Source organism: Sus scrofa, chromosome 7 (genome assembly GCF_054392235.1).
Source record: "Sus scrofa isolate SSC_HxYL_T2T_F1_AM1 chromosome 7, Sscrofa_HxYL_maternal_Yorkshire_Landrace_v2.0, whole genome shotgun sequence".
Taxonomy (NCBI): Eukaryota; Metazoa; Chordata; class Mammalia; order Artiodactyla; family Suidae; genus Sus; species Sus scrofa.
In genome coordinates, this window is record NC_139389.1 from 63,390,360 (window position 1) to 63,407,636 (window position 17,277).

At 43.9% G+C, this 17,277-nt stretch overlaps 1 protein-coding gene across 1 annotated transcript in view; it reads left to right on the plus strand.

The window, feature by feature from the left end:
- The first annotated feature begins 6,836 nt into the window (after nt 1–6,836).
- Nucleotides 6,837–17,277, plus strand: part of FANCI (FA complementation group I) — a 78,930-nt gene continuing 68,489 nt past the window's right edge. The window contains exons 1-3 of the mRNA XM_001926870.7: nt 6,837–6,903; nt 10,459–10,561; nt 14,441–14,513. Of these exons, the coding sequence (XP_001926905.3) occupies nt 10,478–10,561; nt 14,441–14,513 (157 nt within the window). The 5' untranslated portion in view covers nt 6,837–6,903; nt 10,459–10,477. The remainder of the gene's footprint in view (nt 6,904–10,458; nt 10,562–14,440; nt 14,514–17,277) is intronic.

The following is a 17,277-nucleotide window of genomic DNA, read 5'->3' on the forward strand; positions in this document are numbered from 1 at the left end:
TGGCCTGACCTCACCTCCCATCAGCTCTGAGGATTGGTAGGCAAGTAGACTAAGGACCCCCGTCGCCCACCATCCTCTTCCTCATTGGGCAGGGCAGTGGTGGCCTAGTTGGGACTGAGGATAGCAGAGACAGGACAGAGAAGGAGAGTACCCTGACCTGATTCTGGGCCTGGCCCTGCCTACCACAGGGCATCGACTGTCTCCAGCCTCAGCGGTAACACTGGTGAAATGTGAGCTGAATTGTGTCCTCCTCCTGCCCCCCATTCATATATTGGAGTCCTCTCCCCCTGTATCTGAGAATGTGATTGTACTTGGAAATAGGGTCTTTAAGCGGTAATTAAGGTAAAGTGAGGCCATTGCTGTGGGCCTTATTCCAATATGACTGGTGTCCTTATAAGGACAAGAAATGTGGACACAGACAGTTGCAGAGGGAAGACGCAGGAAGAAGGGGCCACCTGAAAGCCAAGGAGAGGTGTCTCAGAAGAAACCAGCCTGCTGACTCCTGATCTTGGACTTCTAGCCTTGAGAATTGTGAGAAAATGATTTTCTGTTGTTTAAGCCATTCAGCCTGTGGTGCTTTGTTATGGCAGCATTCGCAAACTAATACAGGTGGGATGTTGGATTTTTCTCCCCAGGTACTTCACAGAGTGTGAGGCTCATGGGAGATAATGGAGGTGGGGTGGAGGCTGGGTGCTCAGGTGCCCTATAGGAAGTAACCATCGAGGCCCCAAAAGAGGCTCTGTCAAAATGGGGTGATGGAAGTTCCCGTCCTGGCTCAGTGCTTAATGAACCCAACTAGCATCCGTGAGGATGCAGGTTCGATCCCTGGCCCCACTCAGTGAGTTAAGGATCTGGCGTTGCCATGAGCTGCAGTATAGGTCGAAGCCACGGCTGAGATCTAGCGTTGCAGTGGCGGTGGTATAGGCTGGCAGCTGCAACTCTGATTCAACCCCGAGCCTGGGAATGTCCATATGCTGCTGGTGCAGCTGTTAAAAAGTAATAAGCAAAAAACCCCACAAAAAACTGGGTGATGGGCCAGGGGCTACAGCTCTGATTAGACCCCTAGCCTGGGAACCTCCATATGCTGCAGGAAGTGGCCCTAGAAAAGGCAAAAAAAAGACAAAAAATAAATAAATAAATAAAAAATAAATTAAAAACTGGGTGATGGACTCCAGCATGAAAAAAATTCCTGTGCACTAAGAACACGTTCAAGTACATAGCATGGCCTGGATGGCAGTGGGCTGCTGTCCACAGAAATTTTCAGGATGCTGGCAGGCTGCAAGGCCCTGTTTAAGGAACAGAGCTTTCTGTGGCATTCTGCTCACAGCCCTCCTCTGCCTCTGCCCTGCTCTTCCCCACCTCCCAAGAGTCACGTTCATGTTCAGCTCCTCTGGTAGGAACAATAGCTCCACTGTGCAAGAGGAGACGCTGCCCTTCTTGGCTCAGACACCTGTGCCAGCCACATTGGTAGGCACTGTGGGCTCTCTGGCTCTCTCTGCCAGGCTGCAGGCAGCAGGAGAGGGGCCTTGAATTTGCTGTGTCCCCATTCTGTACTGGGGCAGGAGCCTTTCCAGTGTTATCCCCATCAGTCCTTTCAGCTGTGAAGTGGAGAATAAATTCCCCCTTGTCACAGAAGAGGGAGCTCAGGGTCAGAGAGGTGAGGGAACTGCTCAAAGCCACACAGCTGGGAAAGAGTCAAGTCCTGGTCACACTCAACATCACTCAATACCCTGGGCAGTCTGTCTCTCCAAAAGCGAGAGCTGCACAGGTGTGACTGCCCCTGGCTCCTGGGGTCCCCTTCCTGGGAGCAGCTTCAGGAGGGAAGAGTCTGGTCGTTGTCATTCCCTCTTTGGCCAGTACTAATTCTCCCGGACCAGGAAGGACCCTAAGGAGTACCTGGGCCTCAACCCCTCCTTCGAGAACTAGGAAAACCCAAGTCAAGGGACATTCTGAACCTTCCTTAAAATTACACCATGGTGGGAGATCCCATTGTGGCTCAGCAGTAAGGAACCAGATGTATCCATGAGGACGCAAGATCCATCCCTGGCCTTATTCAATGGGTTAAGGATCTGGCGTTGCTGGGAGCTGTGGTGTAGGTCACAGATGTGGCTGGGATCCAGAGTTGCTGTGCTGTGGTGTAGACTGGTGGCTACAGCTCCAAATTGACCCCTAGCCTGGGAACCTCCATATGCCGCGGGTGCGGTCTTAAAATGTAAAAATAAATAAATAAAATAAATCTCATGTAGAGAAAAAGGCTAAACTTCTTAGGGAAGATTGGCCATGCTGAAGGCTTGAGATGAATCACAATGCCTTTTTAAGGGCTCCATGAACACAGTCACTTGAATCCTTCTGTGCAACCCAGCAACCCAAGTGTAGCCACGATAAAGGCATGTGGCTGGCTTTGTACAGGTTTAGGGTTTGCCAGACAGGGACAGAGCAGATGGAAAGTTGAAGAGACTGGTAAAAATGTGATTTAAGCATTAAAGTTTGGAATTTAAGATGGAGGAGGAGTCGGGGACTGTGAAGATTAGAGAATAGGTGAGTGGGAAGAATGGGCAAGGGAAGAGGAAACTGATGTAAGGGTTTTGGAGGTGGCTCAGGATGTGACCATGAGAATAAGTGGCTGAGGCGACATGGTCGTATATATATATATTATATATATGTGTGTGTGTGTGTGTGTGTATGTGTGTATATATATTATATATATGTGTATATATAATATATATGTGTATATATATAATATATATGTATGTGTATATATATAATATATATGTGTGTGTGTGTGTGTATATATATATATATTTTTTTTTTTTTGGTCTTTTCTAGGGCCGCACCCGCTGCATATGGAGGTTCCCAGGCTAGGGATCTAATCAGAGCTGTAGCCACCGGCCTACACCACAGCCACAGCAACGTGGGATCCAAGCCGAGTCTGTGACCTACACCACAGCTCACGGCAACACCGGATCCTTAACCCACTGAGGAAGGCCAGGGATTAAACCTGCAACCTCATGGTTCCTAGTCGGATTTGTTAACCACTGAGCCACGACGGGAACTCCAGTAATAGATTTTTAGGAGAAATTTTTCATTTTGAAATTTAACATTTTATTTATTTATTTATTTATTTTTATGGCTGCCTCTGCAGCCATATGGAAGTTCCTGAGCCAAGTGTCAAATTGGAGCTGCAGCTTAGGCACACTGGAGGCACAGCCGTGGCAGCACCAGATCAGAGATGTGTCTGCAACCTATGCCATGGCCACAGCAACACTGGATCCTTAACCCACTGCCACTGAGTGGGGCCAGGAATTGAACCTGAGTCCTCATGCACTCTAGTCAGGTTTATTACCACTGAGCCAAGATGGGAACTCCCAAGTTTGACTACTTCAGATACCACATGTGTGTGGAATCATGCAATATTTGTCTTTTTACGGCTGGCTTGCTTTACTTAACATAATGTCCTTCAATTCATCCATGTTGTAGCATGTGACAGGAGGTCATTCCTTTTTTAAGGCTGAATAGTATTCCATTGTATGGCTATACCACATTTTGTTTATCCACTCATCTGTCCATGGACATTTGGGTTTTTTCTACCTTTTCACTGCTGTGAATAATGCCTCCCCAAATATGGGTGTAGAGATAACTGATTGAGACCTGGATTTCAATTCTCTTGTGTACATCCCCAGAAGTGGGATTGCTGGAGGGAACAAACTCTATTAAATGCTTCTAAGTGCTAAGGTCTCTATACCTGCCACCTCGATTATTCCCTCAAGCAATGCCACCCTTCAACCTAGGCAACTGGAGCACTTAGGCTGGGTGGGTGCCTCAGTGGCCCTCTTCTTAGATGCTGAGGAGTTTGAGGAACCTGGAGCGTGCACCCACTGGAGCCTACATGCCCTCCTTTGGACCATGCTCTGGGTACCTCCTCAAACATCCCTAAGCTGGCTTCCCTGGCCTATAAGACCTGTTCCTCCGTCCACCCTCTCCAGAGTGGACCTGTCCTAGGCCCAAAGGGCAGCCAAGAACAGCTTTGGGGAGAGACACGGTGTGGATTTTCAGGTTGGGTGCCCACAGATAGGCACATGAAGCCCCTCACACTGCAGGACTGAGTGGGGAATGATGGTGAAGGGGCTCCTTTCATACCTTTTCTCTGGACTCCTGCAAATATCTATAGGTGTAATATTATTTCCCAAACATGAACTACTGTCAAGATCCAGCCTTGTAAACCTGTTTTTAACTGGCTATATTTTCTTAAATCGGTGTAACACTAACTGCCCTGTATGTGGTTGAAGCAGATGAGTTAGATTTGCTGCTTCCTAAGGAGGCCTGTGCCAGGGTGGGGAAGCTTATTTTCCTTGAGCATCTGTTCTCTTTCTTTGCAAATGTAACACCCATTAGCACTAATGGAAAGCACAGATGATACATTCACACAACAAAGGGAGGCAAACACCCCCCCCTCAATACCATTATGCTGCTGACACACAGGCGATTCAGTTAAATGCATCTGGGATGCAAAAATGGAAGTTAAAGAAGGCAAATGAGCCTGTTGGAGCTACCCAGACACACAAACTCATGGCTGCATGTTCTAGTCCCAGAAGCAGCCCAGAAGGCTGGTTTTGTGGGGAAAGAGGATGCGGTAAAGTCATCTGATTCCTTGGCAAGCCAAAGGATTCCTCTCAGGGGTAATATTCCAACTCAGCTGCTGTGTTTTAGGCACATATCACAGTTTAGTATTGGGCCAGAAATGTGGTAGAAGTAAAAAATGCTTAAGAAGGGATGCATGAGCAGGAGTTCCCATTGTGGCTTAGTGGGTTAAGAACCTGAATAGTATCCATGAGGATGCAGGTTTGATCCCTGGTCTTGCTCAATGGAATCCAGCATTGCCATGAGCTGTGGTGTAGGCTGGCAGCTATAACTCCGATTTGACCCCTAGACTGGAAACTTCCATATGCCATGGGTGCAGCCCTAAAAAGACAAAAAATAAAAAAAAAGGAAGGGTCATGAGCAAGCAGCAGACCTAGACAGCTGAGAGGAATCATTCTCTTCTGGCAGCTTCCAGAACTGGCAAAGTAGACCCATCCCACCACTGGAAACTGGGAGTTGGGTTCCAGCCTGAATGCCCCCTGATCTTAGCATTCCTTCACATGCCATCCCATGGGCATCTCACATGTGGCATGTCCAAATCTGAAATCCTCATCATCACCCTCAAACTTGCACCCTTCCCTGTGCGGCAGTCAATTGACGGTATCAACCCACCCCCTGACCAGTCATTTGAGCCTAAATAGCCTTCAACTGCTCCCTTGGGAGAGTCCCAAGCTTGGGCCACCACCACCTATGTCCTGAACAACTGATAGCCTCCTAAGGGGTCCTGCCTCCAATCCTCATCTGCTCTCTTGAATCTCTGCAGCACTCAGCTGCCAGAAATATGGTCCTACAAAGCGAATACAATCATTTCCACTTCAGCTGTTCCCTGCTTGCTCCTGATGTGAAAAAGACTCTCAAGCCCATGCTTTCCCCCTGCCCCCTCCCCAAAGCACCTTCACCTTCAGAACCAGTCAGGGGCTCAATCACTTGTTGCTGTCAGGCCCCATGCACAAACCGACCCTTCAGCCTAATACAGGCTCTTGGCCCCCTCCCCTCCTTTGGTCTTTGCTCTGCTCTCAATTATTTATTTAACAGTAATTTGCTGAGCATTTACTGCTTTGCCAGGCTGTGTACTAAGTGCTGAGGTTTTGCACACAGTAAGCCCCCTAGTCACATGGGGCTTACATCTCAGGGCTGGTGACTGAAAGAAAAATCACAACCTAAAAGCTGTGATTAAGTTTTATCTGGGGACCTTATTGAGGACTATAGGCCGGAGAGCTTCGAGGATCCACTCTGAAGGGTTAAGGGAGGAGCCAGGCCATAGATGAGTTTTTTGGGCAGGTGGTAGTGCGGGATGGAGAGAGGTCGTAGTCCAACATCAAAAGATTACTGTTGTTTGGAGTTGCCGTCGTGGCTCAGTGGTTAACGAATCCTACTAAGAACCACGAGGTTGCAGATTCGATCCCTGGTCTCACTCAGTGGGTTAAGGATCTGGCCTTGCCCTGAGCTGTGGCGTAGGTCGCAGACACTGCTTGGATCCCGCGTTGCTCTGGCCATGGTGTAGGCCGGCAGCTACAGCTCCTATTCAACCCCTAGCCTGGGAACTTACATTTGCCACAGGTGGGGCCCTATAAAGAGCAAAAAAAAAAAAAAAAAAAGATTACTGCTGATAACAAAAAACAGACATTTCAAGTTAATTTAAGTGCATTTCTATGTATGTGCAGGTGTAGGAATCTGAATTCACTGAAATTGTTCCTTAGATAAGCATCTTGACTATCCAAAGCACAGGTTTCCTGATTTTCTCCATCCTGAATTCCCCGCAGGAACACCAAGGCTGGTGACTGCAGTGGCTTATGACTTGATCTGGTAGAACTGTAGTGGCAGGCAACATTTTTTTTCTCTTTACAGGGGTTACTGGCACCTCCACTGGCACAGGAGTAAGGCACGCTCCTCTGCCTTCCAGGCACTTCCAGTGCAAAGACATCACTTGATTCATCTTCCTTACTGACCCTTTCCTCAACAGTCCACAGGGCTTAACTGGTGAAGACACCGCGGTGTCTACGTCCAAGTCCCATTGCACACACTCACTCTGCAGTCCCAGTTTCAAGTTCACAGGCTGCGCCCCCCCCACTGTGAGTGGGCACATCCAAGGACTCCAGCAGTTCCCCCCTCTCCGTCTGCCTTAATGGTACGCCCCACCCGTGGGTTCCCGGGCGGCGGAAGTGAGTGGTGGGGGGGCGGGACCCGTTGCTCCGGGTAACGGAAGTGTGGAGGCGGCTAGTTGAGCGGGCTTTTTTGGAAGTTCGTGGCGGCGGGCAAGCTGAGGTGAGGGTACAGAGGGGCTTCGCGCGCTGCAGAGGCGGTGGGACTCAGCCCCGGGAGGGAGCGGGTCTGGGAGGGCGCCCCTTCCGCGGTGGCGTTCTGGCGTTTTCCCGGACCTGGGAGGGTCGCCGTGCCCCGCTGTCCCCGCGTGCCCCGGGGCTTTCGCGGCTCCCTGCTCCCAGGCGCCGTGCACTCACGGCCTTCCCGTTAAAGTCTTCCTCTCCGTCGGGGTTCTGCCCTGCGTCTGAGAAATTTCTCTTAACCCCGTGTCACCTTTGTGGTTCGGTCCCAGCCCACTTCGCTGGCTGCCTCGTGTTTTTTCGTTATTTGTGTTTCCTTCTTGCTCTCCGGGCAGTTTCCCTTTGGGGGCTCCTTGATAAGGAATCTGCTGTACGCACAGGGGCTTCACAGCCACCTGTCTGTCTCCGGTTTTAGGGCGAATTTAGAGAGGTATCTGCTGAAATATGAGGAGTTTAGCATATTCCCCTTAGGGCTAGGCGTCTCTTTTGGTCGGGAGGCCTTTTCTGCATCTTTTAGGACCACCCAGGCCCTAACAGGAGGTAATAGGTGAAAGGATGGGATGTGGGGTCTAGAGCTAGACAGACTTAGGTTTCAGTTGTATCTCTGCCACTTACTAGCCTTCTAACCGTAGGGAAGTTTCTCAGACTTTCTGAATCCCAAAAGATCTTTATCTAATTGGGGGTAATAACACCAACCTCATAGAGTAGGGGTGAGGATCAAAGTAATGCATGTAAAGTGTAAACAGGGTCTTGCCTGTTGTGGTGGTTCGATAGTTCATTTGTTCAGCAAATACTTATTGGACTCCCTATTATGAGCTAGGCTAAGTACTGGAGGGTCAGTGATAAAACCAGACAAGCCCCTCCAACCCACCCCGCCCTCGCCCTCCTGGAGTTTGTAGTAGTGTGGGAGATAGAATTCTTAATCTAATAATTCTTAATCTAATAATAATATAATGTTAAAAGTGTGGTTTTGGAAAGAGCCGTTCCAGTTGCCTTGAAAGGATGTAGAAGGGGAGCGTTTAACCTCGACTGAGCTTCTAAGGATGTGTAGATTGAGCTGAGATCTGACGGATTTGTAGGAATTGACAATAAAAGATTGGTGAGCAAGGGATGAAAGGAGGTGTATTTATGGAAGTTCCAGTTAGAAAATCATATGTAAGGGTCTGTGGCAGAATGAAGTTGAGGGTTTGAAGGACTGAAAGTAATTGAGTGTGCTGGAGTATAGAGTGATGAGTGGGGGGTTAGTCACGAACCAGACTTTTTTATCCTGACTTCAGGATTTTGAACTGATAGGACAGCAGTGGAAAGCCACTGAAGAGTTTTGGGGTTGTTTTGTTTGTTTGTTTTTTGCTTTTTAGGGCTACACCCGCCACATATGGAGGTTCCCAGGCTAGGGGTCTAATCAGAGCTGTAGCTGCAGGCCTACACCACAGCCATAGCAGCACAGGATCTGAGCCTTATCTTTAACCTACATGACAGCTCACAGCAACACCGTATCCTTAACCCACTGTATCCTTAACCCACTGAGCGAGGCCAGGGATCGAACCCGCAGCCACATGGTTTGTAGTCGGATTTGTTTCTGCTGCGCCACAACAGGAACTCCCAGTGACAAGTTTCAAGATGGGGATGAAAATGGAGAAGGGAGGATATGGCACGTAATCTGATTTGTGTTTCAAAAACGTTTTAGCTGCTGTGTGGGGGACAAGAGAGGAAGCTGTGCAGTAGTTCAGGTGCGAGATGTTGGTGGCTTTGGAGTGATGTGGTAGTAGTGGGTCTCAGAAAGAAGTGACCTTGAGAGATGTTTGGGGGTAATATTTGACAAGGTTTGTTAGTGGGTGTAGGGGATGAAGGTGAAGTGGTTAAGAATGTTGCCCAGGTTTCTGGTTTCAGCAGCTGAGTGGATTGATGGTGCAATTTATAGAGATGGGAAACAGGAGGAAATAGAGGAGGAGCAGGTTTTCTTTCCTCCAGGCTGCTTTTCTCCCTTCCCATAATACTTCCATAGCTACTCACTAAGTCCTATCCACCTAATGTGCTTCCCTGTCACCTTTTCCTTTCCACTCCGCAGGGTTGCACCCTAACACAGGCCTTTGTCACTACACTCAGATTGCCCCCAGTAACCTCTGAGCCTCTGCTCTTCCTCCTTACATCTTGCCTACTTTTTTTATTTTATTTTATTTTTGCCTTTTAGGGCCATACCCGCAGCATATGGAAGTTCCCAGGCTAGGGGTTGAATCAGAGCTGCAGCTGCCGGCCTACGCCACAGCCACAGCCACGCCAGACCCAAGCTGCATCTGCGACCTACACCACAGCTCAAGGCAACGCTGGATCCTTAACCCACTGAGCAAGGCCAGCGATCAAACCTGGGTCCTCATGGATGCTAGTCAGATTCATTACCTGCTGAGCCACGACGGGAGCTCCAACACCTTCCCTACTTTAATCTGCACATTGATACCGTATTCACTTTCCTCAAATATCCTTTTAATCTTGTCAGATTCTTTTTTACTCCAAAAACTTTCGCTATTATCTGTTACTTACAGAATAAAATCTTAAATTCCTTAAACTGACGTTTAAGTTCTTGTACAGTTTATTCTCAGCCTTTCTTTCCAGATTTCCTACTCACTAATCCCCTCCTTGACTGCTGTACTTCAGTTTACTCATTTTCCCTAAGTAAGTTTTTCAAATTCACTTCTGGATGTCTTTCTCCATGGTATGCTCCTTCCCAATAATGTATACCATTTGGTTATCTTGACTTTCTGAACGTAATCTTTAAGTTCCAGTTCAAGCTTTCCTCTGCTGAGAAGCCTTCTTGATTTATTTCTTGGCCTTGTTAAATTCTCGTTTGTTTTTATATCATTTACTTGTTATAAATGCATTTACAGTGCTGTTTATTTGTCAAATATTCCTTTATTATGTTATAATCTTATTATATGTTGATAATAATTTGTTATATGTTTGCTGTACTGTTAAATGACAGATTTGTTCTAGGCAGGATGCTAAGTAGATGCTAAAAAAATTGGATAAGGAGTTCCCTTCGTGGCGCAGTGGTTAACGAATCCGACTAGGAACCATGAGGTTTCGGGTTCGGTCCCTGGCCTTGCTCAGTGGGTTAACGATCCGGTGTTGCCGTGAGCTGTGGTGTAGGTTGCAGACGCGGCTCGGATCCCGCGTTGCTGTGGCTCTGGCGTAGGCCGGTGGCTACAGCTCGGATTAGACCCCTAGCCTGGGAACCTTCATATGCCGCGGGAGCGGCCCAAGAAATAGCAAAAAAGACAAAAAAAAAAAAAAAAAAAAAAAAAAATTGGATAAAAATGTGGGCAAAAGTTATGAAACCACTTGCTTACAACACAGCTTTCTAATAAGGAAATTCCAGGAAATTGTCAAGATTATTTTGATTCGGTTAAGGCAGTCCTTAGCCTATTGAACACCCACTGCATACATTGTAATATGTATCAGATACTCAGCAGGTAGAGGAGGGAAAAAATCAAACTCTTTGCTTCTGGAAGTTTCATCTAGCTCTGACATTTCCCCCTTACAGTTCCTTGAGGTGAGCAACAATGGACCAGAAAATTTTATCTCTAGCAACAGAAAAAACAGCAGACAGACTGCAGGCGTTTCTTCAAACCCTGAGAGAAGATGATGTGAGTATTAGGACCATGTTCTGCCAAAAGCAAATGTCAAGCATGATGACAAATTCAAGGGACATGTTAGAAAAATTAATTCTGTCATTTCGTCTACCCCATACTCTCCTTAGGAGACAAGGATTTATTTGATAACAACTCACAGATATAAGGAAATGGGAAGAGGAGGAGAAATGTATATATTTATACTATATATATACACACACGCATACATACACATATATATATAAAGAACTAGGAAATTATGTATATACTTAGAACAATCCTATTTGAAGATAATATCCAGCCTGTAGTTATTGATGGGAGATGTTAGATTTGCCCGTTGATGCTTCTTGTCTTTTTTTTTTTTTTTTTTTAGGGCTTCTTTTTTTTTAAGGACCTCTACCGTTGCATCTGGAGGTTCCCAGGCTAGGGGTTGAATCAGAACTGTAGCTGCCAGCCTACACCACAGCCATAGCTATAGCCTGGCAACTTAGGATCTGAGCCACATCTGCGACCTACACCACACACAGCTAGCTCACAACGATGCCAGATCTTTTAACCCACTGAGCAAGGCCAGGGATCAAACCCACATCCTCATGGATACTCATCTGGTTCGTTACTCTGAGCCATGAAGAGAACTTCTGATGTTTCTTTATGTCTTTCCTTAGAGAAGCTAAATTCTTAAGCAGTAAAATATTTTGATATTATTATAAAAGCAAAAACCAATCCATGGTGTGTCTTCACTATATAGGATTATAAAATGGGACAATAATTACCTACATGTTAGGCTGTTTATTCTTTCTAATCCTACTCTCTTGATAATATTCTTTTCTTCATAACTGATTTCAGCTTATTCAGATTCCTAACATGGAAAATAATCCCTCAAGATTAATTTTAAACATAAATATGTATGTATAGACAGGTTAAGACCTTGAGTGTTTTTGTTTTTTTGTCTTTTTTGCCATTTCTTGGGCCGCTCCTGTGGCATATGGAGGTTCCCAGCCTAGGGGTCCAATCAGAGCCATAGCCGCCGGCCTACACCAGAGCCACAGCAATGCAGGATCCGAGCTGCGTCTGCGACGTACACCACAGCTCATGGCAACGCTAGATTCTTAACCCACCGAGCAAGGCCAGGGCTTGAACCTGCAACCTCCTGGTTCCTAGTCGGATTCGTTAACCACTGAGCCACAGTGGGAACTCCTTGAGTGTTGTTTTTAAGGAAATTTTTATATGCTAGTTTTGTGATCATTGAAGTTAGGTGTATCTTAATATTTGTTATCTGACACTAATTGGTAATTGATGTAGGGATGTGCTCTGATTTTTCTTTTCTTTGAAATTATCCAGAAACTGCTTTTGTGACATTTTTTGAAACAGCCATTGCATGAATTGCAGGTCAGATCATCCTATAGACAATTTAAAATTTGAAACCAGCTTTCAATTTATGTATTTATTTAGAATTTATATTTTACCTGCTTCCTAAAGGAATTTGAGAAGACTTTACCATTACAGTATAAAATAAGCACAAATAAGAACCAGGACAAAATCAATGATAGATGCTATAAATTACTTCTCTGATTGATGCTCATCACAAAAAAAAAAATCCTATCTTGGCTTTCGTGAGGATGAAATGAGATAATGTATGCATCTGATATCTAATAGATTCAGTGGGCATCCAGTAGACACTGAATAAATGTTAGGAAAGTTCCTTCAGCTCTTTCTGGTTTTAAGTTTCTTTGCCCATATCAACACAGTCCTCAACATTTTCTGTTTTGTTAACATTTCCTTTAAAAGTTTTATACCTCAGAGTGAACACAGTGCTCATGTGTGTTCTGCATGGGAGTAGAGGGGTACTGATATTTCCTTCAATCTTCTATTAATGCAGAATCAACTTTTTGGCAGCAATGTCATATTTTTGTTTCATTGCTCTTAAAAACAACTAAAAACCCTAAGTCATTTTTGCACATGGGCTAAATTTCCTTCATCTCTGACTATAATTAGTTTTTAGAACCCCCATTAAAATTTTTATTTATTTTATTTATTCTTTTTTAGAGCTATACCCGCAGCATATGGAAGTTCCCAGGCTAGGGGGCAAATCATAGCTGCCGCCGGCCTACATCACAGCCACAGCAACACGGGATCTGAGCCACTTGTGCGACCGATGCCACAGCTCACGGCAATGCCAGATCCTTACTTAACCCACTGCGTGAGGCCTGGGATCAAACCTGCATCCTCATGGATACTAGTCAGGTTCGTTACCGCTGAGCCACGACAGGATCTCCCCACATTAAAATTTTTTCTTTAAGTCTGTTATTTATCTTTTTAGATTAATTTCATTTCACTCCATCAAGATCCTTCTTTTCTGTCCTGATTCTGTTGACCGTTGTGTTAATCATCTTTTTATATCCTTGCAAATTTGATAAGCATTCCAGCAAAATGTACATTCAATGCATTTGATAAAATGTCCATAATTTTTCTTAGAATAAAAAATTATAAAACAGTAAGGAAGACCATGATGAAGACTGACATATTCAGCAATGGGAAAATTTACATTCAAGGATTTAGAGAGAATGGAAGAATCTAAAAAGGACTGCTAATATAAAAGGGGAAGTTACTAAAGTGGAGAACAGAAAACCAGTAGATCAAATTAATGCATCAGAATCATGGTTCTTTGAAAAAATAGGAAGACAGTGGAGTAAACACAAATATTCTAAATAAGAAATGACAGGAGTTCCCTGGTGGCTCAGTGGGTTAAGGATCCAGTGTTAACACTGCTGTGGTGTGGGCTTGATCTCTGGCCCAGGAACTTCATATGCTGAGGGTGGCCAAAAAAAAAAAAAAAAAAAGACAAGGAGGAAGTAACTGTTAATACATAGAGAAATCTCAAAAAATACTAAGAGACTTCTACTCTGCAAGTGTCTAATATATAGAGATATAAATTTGAGAATCTAGAGAAAGTGGTTCTTAGGAATGTACAGCTTAATAAAATTGACTCAGTTTGAGATGGAAAGCTTAACCAGATCAATTTCCATAGAAGAAAAGAAGAATTATCAAGCAATTTACACAAAAACACCAGGCCCAGGTAGGTATAGTTTCAGAGGAGACTTCTACCAAACCTTTCAACATCAGAGGTAAAAGGTAGCGTCCCAATACTATGTAAGTTGCTTTAGAGCATGTATAGTATGTAAGGAAATGTACATACTAGGGAAAACTTCCAGATGCTTGCTATGAAGTATAGCGCTGATACCCTACACCTGGGAAGGGGGAGCTGGGGTGGGGGTGGGGGCTTCCATTGGTTAAATCTGGGACTCTTTGAACATCACATAATGAGACTTTTATCTGAAAGGCCCTCCTTTCCCCTCTTGGCATAACTGGCTGTTTCTCATCCTCCACGTCTCTGGAGATGTCATCTACCTCAGGGACACTCTCTCCCTCACTACGCTGTCTGGAGTTCGCTTCCCTCCTCAGTTACCGTCTATCCTGGCCGTTCGTTTCCTTTACAGAAATGGTTTTTCTGCATCATTTTTCCTCCTGCTCTACTGTAAACTGAGTCAAATGATCATGTCCATCTTGTGTCCCTAATGCCTAGGAAGAAGAACATGTTCCAAGAGTATTTGTTGAGTGAATGTGTATCCCCCGAAACATAGCTCGATACTTAGTGGTGATTAAATACTTAATAAATATTTGCAGAATGAATGTGTGGAGACATTTTAGTCTTGACAGGCCAACCTCATATTAAGATCTACCCTGCTGCATGTAAATAAACATGTTATTTGTGATACCTCGAGTCTCCGAAGGATGGGAACCCGACAGTTGAGGGGTTTTTACATTGGGGGTTAAGGTTGTTTGGTTGGGGAAATTGTTACCTGGGCCTGGAGCTTTTTCTTTCCTTGTTTGCAGCTGGCTAATCTCCTACAGAATCAGGCCGTGAAAGGAAGAGCTGCTGGAGCCCTCCTGAGAGCCATCTTCAAAGGTAATAGTAACACCACTTCTGTCTCTCTGGGGTCATTGGTGTATTTGTTAACTCATGGCCCCCATTGCTGCCTTTCTTACTGTTTGAAGCCCCACTGAGACTTTTCTCTTTGGGGGATTTTACAGAATCAGCTAAGGCAGCAATCAACCGCTGGTCTTGTGGACTTAAATAATTTTGCTGAAGGGGATTGAAGTGGCTACTTGAGATTGTATTGCTGGTTTTGGAGCCTGTAAAGGATGCATTTCTAAAATCTGCCTTGGTTTACTTGTGCTTTTAAAATTGTGGAGAAGAAAATAGTTTAATACTTAATCTGTGCTTAGCAAGAGCCTAGGGAGCTCTGGGTTTTAATGAAATGGAGTATCGTAGATGATTTATATAGGGATTCTTAATTCCCAGTGGGGCATATTTGTTTCTGTATCTTGGATAATACACATACTAAAAAATTCACCCCTTTAAAGTGCACAATTTTTGAAATTCAGATATAATTGACATACAATTCACCTACTTAAAATATTTTCTTGGAGTTCCCATCATGGTTTAGGATAACGAATTCAGCTAGTGTCCATGAGAGGATGCAGGTTCGATCCCTGGCCTCTCTCAGTGGGTTAAGGATCCAACATTGCTGTGAGCTGTGGTGTAGGCCAGCAGCTGCAGCTCCGATTTGGCCCCTAGCCTGGGAACTTTCATATGCCTCGGGTGAGGCCCTAAAAAGACCAAAAAAAATATATTTTTGGGGAGTATTACCTATAAGCAAGATTATGTCATCTGTGAATAGATATAATTTTACTTTTTTTTCTGTTTAGATGCCTTTTATTTCTTTTTCTTTTTCTTTTTTTTTTTTAATTGGGTTGTTTTTTTTTTTTGTTATTGAGTTCTGTGATCTGTTTGTATATTTTGGAAATTAACGTCTTGCTAGTTGCAACATTCTAGTATTTTTTTTTTTTTTTTTTTTTTTTGTTGTTGTTGTTGTTGCTATTTCTTGGGCCGCTCCCGTGGCATATGGAGGTTCCCAGGCTAGGGGTTGAATCGGAGCTGTAGCCACCGGCCTACGCCAGAGCCACAGCAACACGGGATCCGAGCCGCGTCTGCAACCTACACCACAGCTCACGGCAACGCCGGATCGTTAACCCACTGAGCAAGGGCAGGGACCGAACCGGCAACCTCATGGTTCCTAGTCGGATTCGTTAACCACTGCACCACGACGGGAACTCCTATTTCTTTTTCTTACCTAATTACCCTGATTGGAACCTTCAGTACATCATTGAATAGAAACGGTGACAGTGAGCATCCTTGTCTTGTTCCTGATCTTAGGCAAAAATCAATTATTTATTATTGAGTATGATACTAGCTGCGGGGTTTTCATGGATGCCCTTTATCAGGTTAAGGAAGTCCCTCTATTCCTAGTTTGTTGAGTGTTTTTTAACATGAAAGTGTATTGGAATTTTCAAATGCTTTTTCTGTGTCTGCTGACATGATCGTGTGGTTTTTATCCTTTATTTTATTTATGTGGTATATTACATTGATTTTCATACATGAACCAATCTTGTAGTCTTGGGTTAAGTCCACTTTGTCATAGGGTATAATTCTTATATGTTGCTGGATTCAGTTGGCTAGTATTTTGCTGAAGGTTTTTGCATCTGTAGTCACAAGGATATTGGTCCATGGTTTTCTTAGGATGCTCTTTTATGGTTTTGATATAAAGATAATATTGGCCTCGTAGAATAAGTTGGAAAGTATTCCCTCCCCTTCTGTTTTTTTTTGGGGGGGAAGAGTCTGTTAATTCTTTAAATGTTTGGTGAATTCCCCAGTGAAGCTATCTGGTTCTGGGCCTTCTTTGTGGAAAAGTTTTGTTTGCTAATTTAGTCTCTTTATCTATAAATCTGTTGAGATTTGCTGTTATCTTTTTGAGTGAATTTGGATAGTTTGTTTCTTTCTAGGGATTTATCCATTTCATACAAGTTATCTAATTTATTGGTATACAGTTGTTCATTGTATTCCTTTATTCTTTTTATTTCTGTAACATTGGTAGTAATGCTCCTCTTTGGTTCCTGATTTTAGTAATTTGATTCTTCTCCCCTTTTTCAGTCTAAGGATTTTTCAATTTCGTTGATCTTTTCAAAGAAAAATATTTAGTTTCCTTATTTTTCTCTATTCTTGTATTCACTATTTCATTTATGTCTGATTTTACTTTGATATTCTTTTCATTTGCTTTGAATTTAGTTCTTTTTACAATTTCTTACAGTGGGTGATTGGGTTATTGATTTGAGACCTTTTTTAATATAGGCATTTGCATCTATAGGTTTTCTTTTAAGCACTGCTGTCACTGTATTGGATAACTTTTGGAATGTGTTGTTTTCATTTATCTCAAGGTATTTTTCTCATTTCCCTGTGTTTTCTTCTTTGACCCACTGGTATTTAAAATTATGTTAATTTCCATATATTTGTGAATTTTCCAGATTTCCTCTGTTATTGATTTCTAGTTTCATTTTACTGTGGTCACAGAACATAAATGGTATATGATTACAGTCCTTTTAAATTTATTGAGAATTTTTTTATGGCCTAATGTGTGGTTTAATCCTGGAGAATGCTCCCTGTGCACTTGAATGTGTCTTCTGCTTTTGTTGTGTATAGTGTTCTGTGTAGCTGTGTTAGATCTAATATGTTGTTTGGGTCTATTTCCTTGTTGATCTTTTTTTTTTTTTTCTTTTTTCTTTTTCCTTTGCACTTGTGGCACCTGCAAGTTCCTGGGCCAGTGATCAAATCC